The 17,753-nt window shown below is 45.9% G+C and overlaps 1 protein-coding gene across 1 annotated transcript in view; it reads left to right on the forward strand.

Annotated features, from left to right (window-relative positions):
* The first annotated feature begins 518 nt into the window (after window positions 1-518).
* pigu (phosphatidylinositol glycan anchor biosynthesis, class U) overlaps window positions 519-17,753 on the forward strand; it is a 32,391-nt gene continuing 15,156 nt past the window's right edge. Inside the window, exons 1-2 of the mRNA XM_045692116.1 lie at window positions 519-648; window positions 10,120-10,193. Of these exons, the coding sequence (XP_045548072.1) occupies window positions 519-648; window positions 10,120-10,193 (204 nt within the window). The remainder of the gene's footprint in view (window positions 649-10,119; window positions 10,194-17,753) is intronic.

Raw genomic sequence — 17,753 nt, forward strand, 5'->3', positions numbered from 1 at the left:
TATACGGTCTCGCTGTTATACCTCGCAGGGCAAACAGAGAAGAGGGCGTCACATTCTATTGTTCTCTCTTTTATACTCTGACAGAGATAGTTCCCACTCAATGCTGGCCTGTCAGAGGGAGGAGGAGCGTGGTTTAAACTTGTTCCTCCTGTCATCGGCGTGCAGGCTGATCCCAGCATCGTGACGCACTTCCTGTTGCCGGTTGTTGTTCTTCTTGTCTTCAACACAGTTAATTTACCCGTAGTTTATATACTTAATATTGTAGCATAGCTTCCCCAGTATATTATATAAGTTATGCATACAAATAGCCAGTTCAACCCTAACACTACTAATTAGGGTTCGACATGAAATATTGACCAAAACTATCTACCATGTCACAACTAAACATTTGACAAATAATGTGTTGATACCTTGAGAGGTAGCTTTTGTAGTTTCATGAAATACATATAACGTCAAATGACTACATGTTCCATCTATGTATGCAAAGGGAAGAGAAAGGCTTCTTCCTCCCAAAGAAGATGGCGGCTCCCTTAACCATGCTATTAGTTGTAGCTGTAACGATTAGAGCAGTATTATTTAGATCAAGTTTAGCTGATATTATATCAGAAAGGGTTGAGGTGGTATCTCCACTAAATGCCTGGATAAGAGGTAGGCGCTTTATTGATTATCTTTGTAGCGAACTGCTGCTGCTCTGTCTCGCGCTTGCTTGCTCAGCGTTGTCAGTGATGACAGTTCAAGTCGCCGGTCAGCCAGCTTTCTATGCTGACCGGTTGGACAGCACCATACGTGTTAGAGAGTTCTAGCTAGTATTGCTAGGTTGTTTCCACAGAGGAATATAGTTAATATAGTTTATATATATATATATATATATATATATATATATATATATATATATATATTTAGTTACACGGGAAGTCAAAGAATATAATCAATGCAAGGATGGGTACTGCAACAGTGATGCATGCACGTTTGCAATATTTTATACAATTAAATCCCGTATCTATTGGCTTTACCGTCAATCTCATTTAAAGGAGAACCTTATTGAAAGGGAGGTACCCATCAAGCCAAGTCACTCAATCAACTCCTCGAATGAATTGAGCACTAACTGTTTTTGAACTGAACCTCCAAACTTAGTGATGGGTCGTTCGCTAACTAACGGATCATTTTGGTAAACGTCGAACCGATTTGCTTTGGTGAAAAAGCAAGTTATTGGGCTCCTTGATTTGCATACTACTACTATAATTCACTAAAGAGGTTGAATTTGACTAGTGCAGTGTTAGTTGAATTTGTCATAGTTTGATAATTGTGTAGTTTGGAGTAATTATCGAGGTTAGCTAGCCAGCTATTTTCGTCCCCCGCGACGAAAATAGGTTACCTAGCCAGCTACACGTTCAAACAAAGTCAACAACGCAGCCACTGCTAGTTAGCCTACTTCACCAGCCAGCAGTACTGTATCATCTTCGTCATTTTTAGTCAATAAAATTTTTGCAACGTAAGCTTAACTTTCTGAACATTCGAGAAGTGTAGACCACTTGTCATTCCAATCTCCTTTGCATTAGCGTAGCCTCTTCTGTAGCCTGTCAACTATGTGTCTGTCTATCCCTGTTCTCTCCCCTCTGCACAGGCCACACAAACGCTTCACACCGCGTGGCCGCTGCCACTCTAACCTGGTGGTCCCAGCGCGCACGACCCACGTGGAGTTCCAGGTCTCCGGCAGCCTCTGGAACTGCCGGTCTGCGGCCAACAAGGTAGAGTTCATCTCAGCCTATGCTACCCTCCAGCACCTCGACTTCTTGGCACTGACAGAAACATGGATTACCACAGATAACACTGCTACTCCTACTGCTCTCTCCTCGTCTGCCCACGTGTTCTCGCATACCCCGAGAGCATCTGGCCAGCGGGGTGGTGGCACTGGAATCCTCATCTCTCCCAAGTGGACATTCTCTCTTTCTCCCCTGACCCATCTGTCTATCTCCTCATTTGAATTCCATGCTGTCACAGTTACCAGCCCTTTCAAGCTTAACATCCTTATCATTTATCGCCCTCCAGGTTCCCTTGGAGAGTTCATCAATGAGCTTGACGTCTTGATAAGTTCCTTTCCTGAGGATGGCTCACTTCTCACAGTTCTGGGTGACTTTAACCTCCCCACGTCTACCTTTGACTCATTCCTCTCTGCCTCCTTCTTTCCACTCCTCTCCTCTTTTGACCTCACCCTCTCACCTTCCCCCCCTACTCACAAGGCAGGCAATACACTTGACCTCATCATTACTAGATGCTGTTCGTCCACTAATCTCATTGCAACTCCCCTCCAAGTCTCCGACCACTACCTTGTATCCTTTTCCCTCTCGCTCTCATCCAACACTTCTCACTCTGCACCTACTCGGATGGTATTGCGCCATCCCAACCTTCGCTCTCTCTCTCTCCCGCTACTCTCTCCTCTTCCATCCTATCATCTCTTCCCTCTGCTCAAACCTTCTCCAACCTATCCCCTGATTCTGCCTCCTCTACCCTCCTCTCCTCCCTTTCTGCATCCTTTGATTCTCTATGCCCCCTATCCTCCAGGCCGGCTCGGTCCTCCCCTCCTGCTCCGTGGCTCGACGACTCATCGCGAGCTCACAGAACAGGGCTCCGGGCAGCCGAGCGGAAATGGAGGAAAACTCGCCTCCCTGCGGACCTGGCGTCCTTTCACTCCCTCCTCTCTACATTTTCCTCTTCTGTCTCTGCTGCTAAAGCCACTTTCTACCACTCTAAATTCCAAGCATCTGCCTCTAACCCTTGGAAGCTCTTTGCCACCTTCTCCTCCCTCCTGAATCCTCCTCCCCCTCCCCCCACCTCCCTCTCTGCGGATGACTTCGTCAACCATTTTGAAAAGAAGGTTGACGACATCCGATCCTCGTTTGTTAAGTCAAACGACACCGCTGGTCCTGCTCACACTGCCCTACCCTATGCTTTGACCTCTTTCTCCCCTCTCTCTCCAGATGAAATCTCGTGTCTTGTGACGGCCGGCCGCCCAACAACCTGCCCGCTTGACCCTATCCCCTCCTCTCTTCTCCAGACCATTTCCGGAGACCTTCTCCCTTACCTCACCTCGCTCATCAACTCATCCTTGACCGCTGGCTACGTCCCTTCCGTCTTCAAGAGAGCGAGAGTTGCACCCCTTCTGAAAAAACCTACACTCGATCCCTCCGAAGTCAACAACTACAGACCAGTATCCCTTCTTTCTTTTCTCTCCAAAACTCTTGAACGTGCCGTCCTTGGCCAGCTCTACTGCTATCTCTCTCAGAATGACCTTCTTGATCCAAATCAGTCAGGTTTCAAGACTGGTCACTCAACTGAGACTGCTCTTCTCTGTGTCACGGAGGCTCTCCGCACTGCTAAATCTAACTCTCTCTCCTCTGCTCTCATCCTCCTAGACCTATCTGCTGCCTTTGATACGGTGAACCATCAGATCCTCCTCTCCACCCTCTCCGAGTTGGGCATCTCCGGCGCGGCCCACGCTTGGATTGCGTCCTACCTGACAGGTCGCTCCTACCAGGTGGCGTGGCGAGAATCTGTCTCCGCACCACGTGCTCTCACCACTGGTGTCCCCCAGGGCTCAGTTCTAGGCCCTCTCCTATTCTCGCTATACACCAAGTCACTTGGCTCTGTCATATCCTCACATGGTCGCTCCTATCATTGCTATGCAGACGACACACAATTCATCTTCTCCTTTCCCCCTTCTGATAACCAGGTGGTGAATCGCATCTCTGCATGTCTGGCAGACATATCAGTGTGGATGACGGATCACCACCTCAAGCTGAACCTCGGCAAGACGGAGCTGCTCTTCCTCCCGGGGAAGGACTGCCCGTTCCATGATCTCGCCATCACGGTTGACAACTCCATTGTGTCCTCCTCCCAGAGTGCTAAGAACCTTGGCGTGACCCTGGACAACACCCTGTCATTCTCTACTAACATCAAGGAGGTGACCCGATCCTGTAGGTTCATGCTCTACAACATTCGCAGAGTACGACCCTGCCTCACACAGGAAGCGGCGCATGTCCTAATCCAGGCACTTGTCATCTCCCGTCTGGATTACGGCAACTCGCTGTTGGCTGGGCTCCCTGCCTGTGCCATTAAACCCCTACAACTCATCCAGAACGCCGCAGCCCGTCTGGTGTTCAACCTTCCCAAGTTCTGTCACGTCACCCCGCTCCTCCGCTCTCTCCACTGGCTTCCTGTTGAAGCTCGCATCCGCCACAAGACCATGGTGCTTGCCTACGGAGCTGTGAGGGGAACGGCACCTCCGTACCTTCAGGCTCTGATCAGGCCCTACACCCAAACAAGGGTACTGCGTTCATCCACCTCTGGCCTGCTCGCCTCCCTACCTCTGAGGAAGCACAGTTCCCGCTCAGCCCAGTCAAAACTGTTCGCTGCTCTGGCACCCCAATGGTGGAACAAGCTCCCTCACGACGCCAGGACAGCGGAGTCAATCACCACCTTCCGGAGACACCTGAAACCCCACCTCTTTAAGGAATACCTAGGATAGGATAAAGTAATCCTTCTACCCCCCCCCCCCTTAAAATATTTAGATGCACTATTGTAAAGTGGTTGTTCCACTGGATATCATAAGGTGAATCACCACTTTGTAAGTCGCTCTGGATAAGAGCGTCTGCTAAATGACTTAAATGTAATGTAATGAATCCTCACAGCAGAAACAATAAATAGTGGGGAGAGCGCGTCAATCTGGTCCACGCTGATTTTTTTTCAGTGCAGGCCATCTAATAATTTGGCCACGGAAGACATGTATTTGACCGCGCATTTCATGATCTGACGTAATGGCATTTTACCTTTTGGGCTTTACGTTGGAGATTATCAATTGTAATGGTTCTAGGTCGATTTTGAATGGGGAGGTGAGGGAAAGATGGCGGAAGTAGATGCTGAGTTCGAATCAAGCGGCGCTTTGAGCAAAGTTGGTGAAAACGAATGTTTTTTTAATGTACAACAGTATCATAAATGGTCTAAAATTGGAGTGGAGGATATGTTTTTACCGAGGTAAATACAGTTTCAAGTTGGATATTCAACGGATATTCACGCTTTCAAACCACTTGAGCCACAGACTCCAAATAAGTGTCATGATGTTGGAAAAATTGAGCACAACATTGCACAGGTCTTATTTTCACGATTTGGACATTAATTTGCTTTCCAAAGCTAATAAACGTGGAAATTTGAGCAGCATTTCTGAATTAGTTAGGGAGCGTAAACAAAGTACACACTTTTTTTACATTAAAATTTCAATAGCTCTTTGGTCATGTGACCTAGTGACTTCAAACAAGGTTCAGAATATCCACTCACAATGTTTACAAGTGCATTTCGTTTTTAATATTGTCCTATGGGCTTTTTTCTTAACATTTCATTTTTAAAATCAAATTGTGCTCCTCAGTGAGGACTTTTTGTTTGTTTTTTGCACACCCTTTAGGTTGTCCATTTTCATCTCACATGGTTTTACATGAATTTTTCTAAATGTACAATTTCAATAGCTCCTTGGTCATGTGACCTACTGACCTCAAACAAGGTGCAGAATGTCCACTGACTATACCTTCATATCGCACACTCTGATGTTTGTCTACTTTCATCTCATGCTATTAGACTTAAATCTGTAAGCTTTGCAGGCCTTCATTTTACATGGGTGTTAAAAAAAAAATGAAGTCAACAAATGTTCCATCCTTGCAATAACTATCTTTCACATGGACACTGAAAAGATCTGCAAATGGTTGTATGTGGGATGGATCAAGGAGAGGAGAGGTGTTCAAACAGATGTGCTTAAAGGAAGGCCTCATGAAAAACAATGTTTCATATGCTCTTTTTAATCACAGTAATAGGCAGTGATTTGTCAGTCACAGTGAGCTTGATAACGTGAAAGAATTCTTTACATAGCATCACTTTCATATACTGTACATTAAGACAAATCCTTCTACGTTGAGAATTAGAATACAGTTTACATAACCTGATAATGACTTGATATTTGAGTGCATTCACAACATTGGGGCTCTTTTCTTGACACATAGTAGCAGTTTACCAGATAAGAAGTAAAGAAGATCAAAAAGTAGATTGTTGTAAGGGTGTATTACATCCTGTGCTGGCCCCATTGTCATATCCATTCTGGATTCTGAGTGGTAAAATCATAGCTGAAAAATTCCTCTATGTATGTGTATACATTTTCTGCCAAGACAGAACTGCCAAAGGGGGTGTAGTTGCAATCTACTGCAGAGACAGCCTGCAGAGTTCTGTCATGCTATCCAGGTCTGTGCCCAAACAGTTCGAGCTTCTACTTTTAAAAATCCACCTTTCCAGAAATAAGTCTCTCACTGTTGCCGCTTGCTACAGACCCCCCTCAGACCCGCAGCTGCGCCCTGGACACAATATGTGAATTAATTGCCCCCCATTTATCTTCAGAGTTTCTACTGTTAGGTGACCTAAACTGGGATATGCCTAACACCCCGGCCGTCCTACAATCTAAACTTGATGCCCTCAATCTCACCCAAATTATCATGGAACCTACCAGGTACAATCTGTAAACTTGGGCATAGATATCATCCTGACCAACGTGTTCTCTAAATATACCTCTGCTGTCTTCAACCAGGATCTCAGTGATCATTGCCTCATTGCCTGTGTCCGTAATGGGCCCGCAGTCAAACGACCACCCCTCATCACAGTCAAACGCTCTCTAAAACACTTCAGCGAGCAGGCCTTTCTAATCGACCTGGCCCGGGTATCCTGGAAAGATATTGACCTCATTCCGTCAGTAGAGGATGCCTGGTTATTCTTTAAAAGTGCTTTCCTCACCATCTTAAATAAGCATGCCCAATGAAAAACATTTTTGAACCAGGAACAGATATAGCCCTTGGTTCACTCCAGACCTGACTGCCCTTGACCAGCACAAAAACATCCTGTGGCGTACTGCATTAGCATCGAATAGCCCCCGCGATATGCAACTTTTCAGGGAAGTTAGGAACCAATATACACAGGCAGTTAGGAAAGCAAAGGGTTGCTTTTTCAAACAGAAATTTGCATCCTGTAGCACAAACTCCAAAAAGTTCTGGGACACTGTGAAGTCCATGGAGAATAAGAGCACCTCCTCCCAGCTCCCCACTGCACTGAGGCTAGGAAACACTGTCACCACTGATAAATCTATGATTATCGAGAATTTCAATAAGCATTTTTCTACGGCTGGCCTTGCTTTCCACCTGGCTACCCCTACCCTGGTCAACAGCTCTGCACCCCCCACAGCAACTTGCCCAAGCCTCCCCAGCTTCTCCTTCACCCAAATCCAGATAGCTGATGTTCTGAAAGAGCTGCAAAATCTGGACCCGTACAAATCAGCTGAGCTAGACAATCTGGACCCTCTCTTTCTAAAATTATCCGCCGCAATTGTTGCAACCGCCATTACTAGCCTGTTCAACCTCTCTTTCGTATCGTCTGAGATCCCCAAAGATTGGAAACCTGCCGCGGTCATCCCCCTCTTCAAAGGGGGAGACACTCTAGACCCAAATTGTTACAGACCTATATCCATCCTGCCCTGCCTTTCTAAGGTCTACGAAAGCCAACTTAACCAACTGAGGTGCACCCACCGACCATTTCGAATCCCACCGTACCTTCTCCCCTATGCAATCTGGTTTCCAAACAGGTCATGGGTGCACCTCAACCACACTCAAGGGCCTAAACGATATCATAATAACCATCGACAAAAGACAATACTGTGCAGCCGTATCCATTGACCTTGCCAAGGCTTCCGAGTCTGTCAATCACTGCATTCTTATCGGCAGACTAAACAGCCTTGGTTTCACAAATGACTGCCTCGCCTGGTTCACCAACTACTTCTCAGACAGAGTTCAGTGTGTCAAATTGGAGGGCCTGTTGTCCGGACCTCTGCCATTCTCTATTTGGGTGGCACAGGGTTCAATTCTCGGGCCGATTCTTTTCTCTGTATACATCAATGATGTCGCTCTTGCGGCTGGTGATTCTTTGATCCACCTCTACGCAGATGACACCATTCTGTATACTTCTGGCCCTTCTTTGGACACTGTGTTAAGTAACCTCCAGATGAGCTTCAATGCCATTACAACTCTCCTTCCATGGCCTCCAACTGCTCTTAAATGCAAGTAAAACTAAATGCATGCTCTTCAACCGATCGCTGCCCGCATCTGCCCACCCGCCTAGCTTCACTACTCTGGACGCTTCTGACCTATAATATGTGGACAACTACAAATACCTAGGTGTCTGGCTAGATTGTAAACTCTCCTTCCAGAATCATATTAAACATCTCCAATCCAAAATGAAATCTAGAATCGGCTTCCTATTTCGCAACAAAGCATCCTTCACTCATGCTGCCAAACATACCCTGGTAAAACTGACTATCCTACCGATCCTTGACTTTGGCGATGTCATTTACAAAATAGCCTCCAACACTCTACTCAGACTGCGTCCAATTTGCTATCACAGTGCCATCCGTTTCATCACCAAAGCCCCATATTCTACCCACCACTGCGACCTGTATGCTCTCTTTGGCTGGCCCTCGTTTCATGTTCGCCAAACCCACTGGCTCCAGGTCATCTATAAGTCCTTGCTAGGTAAAGCCCCGTCTTATCTCAGCTCACTGGTCACCATAGCAGCACCCACCCGTAGCACGCGCCCCAGCAGGTATGTTTCACTGGTCACCCCCAAAGCCAATTCCTCCATCACTGAAGCTGGAGACTCATATCTCCCTCACTATCTTTATGCATCAGCTATCAGAGCAGCTTACAGATCATTGCACCTGTACGTAGCCCATCTGTAAATAGCCCACCCAACTACCTCATCCCCATATTGTTATTTATTTATATATATAATTTTTTTGCTCCTTTGCACCACAGCATCTCTACTTGCACATTCATCCTCTGCACATCTCTCTCCAGTGTTTATTTGCGAATTTGTAATTATTTCGCCACTACAGCATATTTATTGCCTTACCTCCCTAATATGACTTCATTTGCACACACTGTATATAGACTATTGTATTGTGTTATTGCCTGTACGTTTGTTTATTCCATGTGTAACTCTGTGTTGTTGTTTGTGTCATACTGCTTTGCTTTATCTTGGCCAGGTCGCAGTTATAAATGAGAACTTGTTCTCAACTGGCTTACCTGGTTGAATAAAGGTGAAATAAAAAAATACTGTTTGTGGGAATGTCTTATGTCCGTCCTACATGTAGTGTTGGTACATGGACTATTCCTCAACTGCATATATCATAAATTGCTATTGCAAATAGAAGTATTATGTTAAACAACTGACATTTTCAGATATTATTTTGACAAACACACTTTGGTGCTTACAATACATTCTCTAATGTCATAGATTTGGTGGGCACTGTCATCTGTGATCTGACTTTCTTTAAGCACGTACTGATGAAACTGTCACTTCATTTTTAATTTTTTTTACAAACACTCTACATTTATTCACTCTGTGATAGGGCTGGATCCTATATGCTACTTTTATTATTGTCCTGTAAATGGTTCAGTGCCTATAATTTAGGCTGTGTGTAGAATGGGGCATAAAGGAAATTACCTCTACTAATAAATTACTACTAGTTTATAGTGATAAGGAAAACAGCATACAAATTTGGCTTGTGTATTCATTAGCCTATAACTAATCATAATTCCATTATTTTTAAATCAAAAAGAGAATACTTCAAAATGAGAAGATCCTGCCATGGAAAAGACGCCTGGGCGGACATAAAGTGGAAAGGAGGGGAAATAACTCACACCATGCAGCAGGACACCTTCAGCTGTGGGGTCTGTAATGCAGGTGTAATAGTTATATTTTCAATAATGAATGTTTAGCTGTTATGTGACAATTAGGTCAAAAACTCTATTTTATTTTTTGGTGTAGATGGCCAAGTAAGTTGTACAGAACTTCCCCAACATTCCCTCCCAAATTGATTTGGAACCTTCAAAAACACATGTAGCAACTGCGAAAAGAAATGGCTGAGGATATACTAAAAATGTCTGGTATGTAATGACATTTAATTCAAAGTAAATGTACATTCTTGATTTTTATGTAGTTGTGTGGGACAGCCATATGTTGAGTTTATGCCTATGATTTCAGAGTTCAACAAAGCCAACAACTGCTTCATGTGTGCCACTGATAAAGAACCTGTCTGTGGCCCAAAGACTGACTGGGTTAGTAACTTTATTTAACATGTTTATAATCTTTTGACATCAGTGACGGCATGTAAGACAATTTATGATATAACACAATGGATGGCTAATTCGTCATACTGCATTGATATTTAATAGAATTTATATCGTGTTACGCTTTTTGTTTTAGATGTAATGTTTTGTATGCCAATGGTGGTTCCATGTACTGTAACTAGGAATGAAGACAAAAGAGTTCAACAGAGTAAAGAACACAAACTGGAAGTGCTGTCTTTGTTGTTGAAAATGTACAGTGAGGGAAAAAGTATTTGATCCCCTGCTGATTTTGTATGTTTGCCCACTTACAAAGAAATGATCAGTCTATAATTTTAATGGTAGGTTTGTTTGAACAGTGAGAGACAGAATAACAACAAAACAATCCAGAAAAACGCATGTCAAAAATGTTATAAAATGATTAGCATTTTAATGAGGGAAATAAGTATTTGACCCCTCGGCAAAACATGACTTAGTACTTGGTGGCAAAACCCTTGTTGGCAATCACAGAGGTCAGACGTTTCTTGTAGTTGGCCACCAGGTTTGCACACATCTCAGGAGGGATTTTGTCCCACTCCTCTTTGCAGTTCTTCTCCAAGTCATTAAGGTTTCGAGGCTGACGTTTGGCAACTCGAACCTTCAGCTCCCTCCACAGATTTTCTATGCGATTAAGGTCTGGAGACTGGCTAGGCCAGGACCTTAATGTGCTTCTTCTTGAGCCACTACTTTGTTGCCTTGGCCATGTTTTTTGGGTCATTGTCATGCTGGAATACCTATCCACGACCCATTTTCAATGCACTGGCTGAGGGAAGGAGGTTCTCACCCAAGATTTGATGGTACATGGCCCCGTCCATCGTCCCTTTGATGCGGTGAAGTTGTCCTGTCCCCTTAGCAGAAAAACATCCCCAAACCATAATGTTTCCACCTCCATGTTTGACGGTGGAGATTGTGTTCTTCGGGTCATAGGCAGCATTCCTCCTCCTTCAAACAAGTTGAGTTGAGTTGATGCCAAAGAGCTCCATTTTGGTCTCATCTGACCACAACACTTTCACCCAGTTGTCCTCTGAATCATTCAAATGTGCATTGGCAAACTTCAGACAGGCATGTATATGTGCTTTCTTGAGCAGGGGGACCTTGCGGGCGCTGCAGGATTTCAGTCCTTCACGGCGTAGTGTGTTACCAATTGTTTTCTTGGTGACTATGGTCCCAGCTGGCTTGAGATCATTGACAAAATCCTCCCGTGTAGTTCTGGGCTGATTCCTCACTGTTCTCATGATCATTGCAACTCCACGAGGTGAGATCTTGCATGGAGCCCCAGGCCGAGGGAGATTGACAGTTCTTTTGTGTTTCTTCCATTTGCGAATAATCGCACCAAAGGTTGTCACCTTCTCACCAAGCTGCTTGGCGATGGTCTTGTAGCCCATTCCAGCCTTGTGTAAGTCTACAATCTTGTCCCTGACATCCTTGGAGAGCTCTTTGGTCTTGGCCATGGTGGAGAGTTTGGAATCTGATTGATTGATTGCTTCTGTGGACAGGTGTCTTTTATACAGGTAACAAGCTGAGATTAGGAGCACTCCCTTTAAGAGTGTGCTCCTAATCTCAACTCGTTACCTGTATAAAGACACCTGGGAGCCAGAAATCTTTCTGATTGAGAGGGGGTCAAATACTTATTTCCCTCATTAAAATACAAATCAATTTATAACATTTTTGACATGCGTTTTTCTGGATTCTTTTGTTGTTATTCTGTCTCTCACTGTTCAAATAAACCTACCATTAACATTATAGACTGATCATTTATTTTTCAGTGGGCAAACACAAAATCAGCAGGGGATCAAATACTTTTTTCCCTCACTGTATGCTATACCCCATCCACACTGAAGAGTCTCTGAAATGTACATCAACCAGGGATAAAGAGAAAGTTAACACTGTGAAATGTTTCATACTTATTTGAAGTTAAGTGTCTGTTGACATGTTGGAAAAGATTAAAGGTCTACAATTTCTGTTTAATTTGTCAATATTACATTTTTATTCATTGATTTACTGGCCACCATTACTGTGGTTACATGTTCAGTATATGTATTGACCAGCAAACCCACTGCAGCCTACCTCACTAGCTCACTCTCCATCCCTGCTTTGGACAATTAATAGCATGACTCTCGTACTTTGCCCTTTTCCTTTATGGTTGATATTAACAACGAAAGGAGATATTATGTCTCTCTCCTATTGTTATTATCTGTCTCTTTCCTGTCTTTCTCCCCACTGTTAAATGCTGTGGGGAAAAAACTGGGAAAATAAGTACTTAGAACTACCAATTGTTGTAGATAAAATATTAAAGAAAAGGGTAAACGCAACACTGGACTGAACCCCCTAATTGTCAAACTAATATTAATGTACAACAATATAGAAGATACATGACTAGAGGTTATGCAATATGGGTGTATATCCACTGCATGGGTGTGCAGTGTGTAGGCCTACTGAGTGGACATTCTGAACCCTGTTTGAAGTCACCAGGTCATGACCAAGGAGCTATTAAAATTTTACATTTTGAAAAATGCATGTAAAACCATGTGAGATGAAAATGGACAAACTAAAGGGTGTGCAATATGTAGGCCCACTGAGTGGACATTGTGGACCTTGTTTGAAGTCACATGACCAAGGAGCTATTGAAATTTTACATTTTGAAAAATTAATGTAAAACCATGTGAGATGAAAATGGACAGACTAAAGGGTGTGCAATAGAAGGGTAGTCAGTGGACATTCGGAACCTTGTTTGAAGTCCATTAGGTCACATGACCAAGGAGCTATTGAAATTCTACATTTTGAAAATTATTTTTATATCTTGTGAGATGAAAATGGACAAACTAAAGGGTGTGAAATATAGAAGGGTAGTCAGTGGACATTCTGAACCTTGTTTGAAATCACCAGGTCACATGACCAAGGAGCTATTGAAATTCAAAATTGTGAAAAATTAATGTAAAACCATGTGAGATAACATTTGACAAAATAAAGGGTGTGTAATGTGTAGGCCCACTGAGTGGACATTCTGAACCTTGTTTGAAGTCACCAGGTCACATGACCAAGGAGCTATTGAAATTCTACATTTTGAAAAATTATTTTAAAATCTTGTGTGATGAAAATGGACAAACTAAAGGGTGTGCAATGTGTAGGCCCACTGAGTGGATAATCTGAACCTTGTTTGAAGTCACTAGGTCGCATGACCAAGGAGCTATTGAAATTCAAAATGTTGAAAAATGCATGTAAAACCTTGTGAGATGAAAATGGACAAACTAAAGGGTGTGCAATGTGTGTCTATGCCATCGGGTTAGCTACAACTAGTTTTGAAAGTGTTAGGAGTAATGGTTAAAGCGCTTTTGAAATTTTAAAAATTTGATTTTTAATATTCCAACCGGGAGACGTTGTATCCATTCAAACACTGAAAGAAGAAAATGGAGTCGTCACATGCACACGTGTGCCAGTGCCATTGTTCTCAGAAGTACCACTCTCCAAAACCCCTGCTGTTTTTCGCCCAGAGACTGCAGAGTTATCATTCAACATTCTGGCGCCTTCTGAGAGCCAATGAAAGCCTTAGAAAATGTCACGTTACAGCAGAGATCCTGTATGGTCAGACAGGGCACTTCCCATATAGAATCTTCTCAGGTTTTGGCCTGCCATGTGAGTTCTGTTATACTCACAGACACCATTCAAACAGTTTTAGAAACTTTAGGGTGTTTTCTATCCAAATCTACTAATTATATGCATATTCTAGTTTCTGGGCAGGAGTAATAACCAGATTAAATCGGGTACATTTTTTATCCGGCCGTGAAAATACTGCCCCCTATTCCTAACAGGATATACTACAAGTAATAATGGGTAGTTATTTATGATGCAAGGCGATTTGTAGATCAGTCAGTCGGCAGCCCAGAGACCTTTCACTTTGCTGTTGCATTTTGGGTACGAAACAGTACTTCGTGTGGTAGGGTCCTTTTTTAAATTATTTAAATTTTTTGCCTGATTCAGTTTTTTCCCAAATTTTATTTTCTCCGTTTAGTTTTTCTAGGTTACCGTTTTCAGGTTTTCGCTCTCTAAATCACACTTAAAAAAATTAAAAACAAATGTATAAAACAACCAAATTTGATGTTTAAACCACATCAGGAGACCATAAGACATTTTTGTTGCCCTTGAATTCGACTATGCACCAGAGACCGTTTTTTGCTTAACAATGTGTCTGTAGCTCTCGTGATTCCCTGATAAAATAAAGGTGATTTCAGAGTTTGCAAAACAAATGGCGACTGGATTGAGGCAAATAATCTTGATATCATTCTGCCAGGTTGGTATAGGCTACTTTGTAGTTAACATTTAATTGAGAAGGTTTTTGGGAAAGCCTTTCCATCTACCAGAAGACAGCTGTCATTACATTAGCCTCATTGCTAACGGCTACACCCAGACAAACGCGCTCATACAGAAAATGAACGAATTTCCTACTACGTTCCAATGCATATGAATATTGTTGAATTCTGTTTTTAATATCTGGATTCTGTGATCCCGTCCACATTTTCTGCAACAGTATATTTTTATAGGGCGCTAGTGTGGTGACACTGCTGGTGACACATTATTTATAGACTTTACATACATCAATATTCCTAGGTAAGAAGTTTTAGGTTGTAGTTATTATAGGGGTTATGATGCGTCGACTATTTCTCTCTATACCATTTGTATTTCATATACTTTTGACTATTGGATGTTCTTATAGGCTCTTTAGTATTGCCAGCCTAATCTCGGGAGTTGATAGGCTTGAAGTCATAAACAGCGCTGTGCTTCAAACATTGCTAAGAGCTGCTGGGAAACGCAGTAAAGTGCTGTTTGAATGAATGCTTACGAGCCTGCTGCTGCTTACCACTTCTGAGTCAGACTCCTCTATCAAATATCAAATCATAGACTTAATTATAATAAACAGACAGAAATAGGAGCCTTTGGTCAATAATATGGTCAAATCCGGAATCTATCATTTCGAAAACAAAACGTTTATTCTTTCAGTGAAATACGGAACCGTTCCGTATTTTATTGAACGGGTGGCATCCATAAGTCTAAATAATGCTGTTACATTGTGTAACGGCTGTCTACGGAAGAAGTGGACCAAAATGCGGCGGAGTTAGGGTTCGTCATTTTTAATGTTACGAACACTATGCAATTAACAAAACAACAAAACTGACAGCCAACACAGTCCTGTCAGTTGCAACAACAGTGACAAGCACAATTACCCACACCACACAACGGAAACGTAGGCAACTTATGTGTGACTCCCAATCAACCACAACCCTCTACAGCTGTGCTTGATTGGAAGTCACACGGCCAAAATTAAATGAAACAATAAAACACTTACTCCCTTCTGCCACGTCCTGACCCAACTACACCCTCTACTGGTCAGGACGTGACAGTACCCCCCTCAAGGTGCAGACCCCGGGATGCACCTAAAAAAAGGAAAACACAAAAAAAATCCCCAACAAAAAGGAACACCTAAACAATAAGGAGGGAAGGGAGGGTGGCTGCCGTCACCGACGGCACTGTGCTACACCCTCCCTCCCCAACCCACCTATCCTGGAGGTGGCTCAGGTGCAGGACGTGGACCTCGCTCCACCTTCGGCGTCGCCCACTCTGTTGGCGCCGATCGCTGCGCCGGGCAGACGGGCCACTCGGGCTGACCCTGGCAGACGGACCACTCGGGCTGGGTCGGAAGGCATGCGGGCCACTCGGGCTGGGCCGGAAGGCATGCGGGCCACTCGGGCTGGGCCGGAGGGCAGGAGGACCACTCGGGCTGGGCCGGAGGGCAGGAGGACCACTCGGGCTGGGCCGGAGGGCAGGAGGACCACTCGGGCTGGACCGGAGGGCAGGAGGACCACTCGGGCTGATCCTGACAGGCCGGGCACCCTGGCAGATCAGGGCAGGCGGGCACCTCTGGCAGAACCGGGCAGTCTGGCCACTCTGGCAGAACAGGGCAGTCCGGCCACTCCGGCAGAACAGGGCAGTCCGGCCACTCCGGCAGAACAGGGCAGTCCGGCCACTCTGGCAGAACAGGGCAGTCCGGCCACTCCGGCAGAACAGGGCAGTCCGGCCACTCCGGCAGAACAGGGCAGTCCGGCCACTCCGGCAGAACAGGGCAGTCCGGCCACTCTGGCAGGACCGGAGGGCAGGAGGACCACTCGGGCTGATCCTGACAGGCCGGGCACCCTGGCAGATCAGGGCAGGCGGGCACCTCTGGCAGAACCGGGCAGTCTGGCCACTCCGGCAGAACAGGGCAGTCCGGCCACTCCGGCAGAACAGGGCAGTCCGGCCACTCCGGCAGAACAGGGCAGTCCGGCCACTCCGGCAGAACAGGGCAGTCCGGCCACTCCGGCAGAACAGGGCAGTCCGGCCACTCCGGCAGAACAGGGCAGTCCGGCCACTCCGGCAGAACAGGGCAGTCCGGCCACTCCGGCAGAACAGGGCAGTCCGGCCACTCCGGCAGAACAGGGCAGTCCGGCCACTCCGGCAGAACAGGGCAGTCCGGCCACTCCGGCAGTTCAGGGCAGTCCGGCCACTCCGGCAGTTCAGGGCAGTCCGGCCACTCCGGCAGAACAGGGCAGTCCGGCCACTCCGGCAGTTCAGGGCAGTCCGGCCACTCCGGCAGTTCAGGGCAGTCCGGCCACTCCGGCAGTTCAGGGCAGTCCGGCCACTCCGGCAGTTCAGGGCAGTCTGGCCACTCCGGCAGTTCAGGGCAGTCTGGCCACTCCGGCAGTTCAGGGCAGTCTGGCCACTCCGGCAGTTCAGGGCAGTCTGACCTCTCTGGCGACTGTTGACTGGCGGGCAGCTCTGACGACTGTTGACTGGCGGGCAGCTCTGACGACTGTTGACTGGCGGGCAGCTCTGACGACTGTTGACTGGCGGGCAGCTCTGACGACTGTTGACTGGCGGGCAGCTCTGACGACTGTTGACTGGCGGGCAGCTCCGACTCAGGATTCACCAGGCTGGGGAGACATAACGGAGGCCTGGCTTGAGGAGGTGGCACAGGAGAGACCAGGGTGGAGAGACCCACTGGAGGACCGGTCCGTGGAGGAGACACGGGCTTGACCAGGATAGGGAGATCCACTGGAGGACTGGTCCGTGGAGGAGACACGGGCTTGACCAGGATAGAGAGACCCACTGGAGTACTGGTCCGTGGAGGAGGCACGGGCTTGACCAGGATAGGGAGACCCACTGGAGGACTGGTCTGTGGAGGAGACACGGGTTTGACCAGGATAGGGAGACCCACTGGAGGACTGGTCCGTGGAGGAGACACGGGCTTGACCAGGATAGAGAGACCCACTGGAGTACTGGTCCGTGGAGGAGGCACAGGCTTGACCAGGATAGGAAGACATGCAGGAGGCTTGGTTCTGGGCGTAGGTACAGGATGTGCAGGGCTGGGAAGACATGGAGGAGGCCTGTTTCTGGGCGCAGGCACAGTCTTTACCAGACAACCAGCACGCACCTCAGGACGAGTATGGAGAGCTGCCTCAGGTGACATCATACCCACGACAC

This window comes from Salmo salar, chromosome ssa12 (assembly GCF_905237065.1).
Source record: "Salmo salar chromosome ssa12, Ssal_v3.1, whole genome shotgun sequence".
NCBI classification, from domain to species: Eukaryota; Metazoa; Chordata; class Actinopteri; order Salmoniformes; family Salmonidae; genus Salmo; species Salmo salar.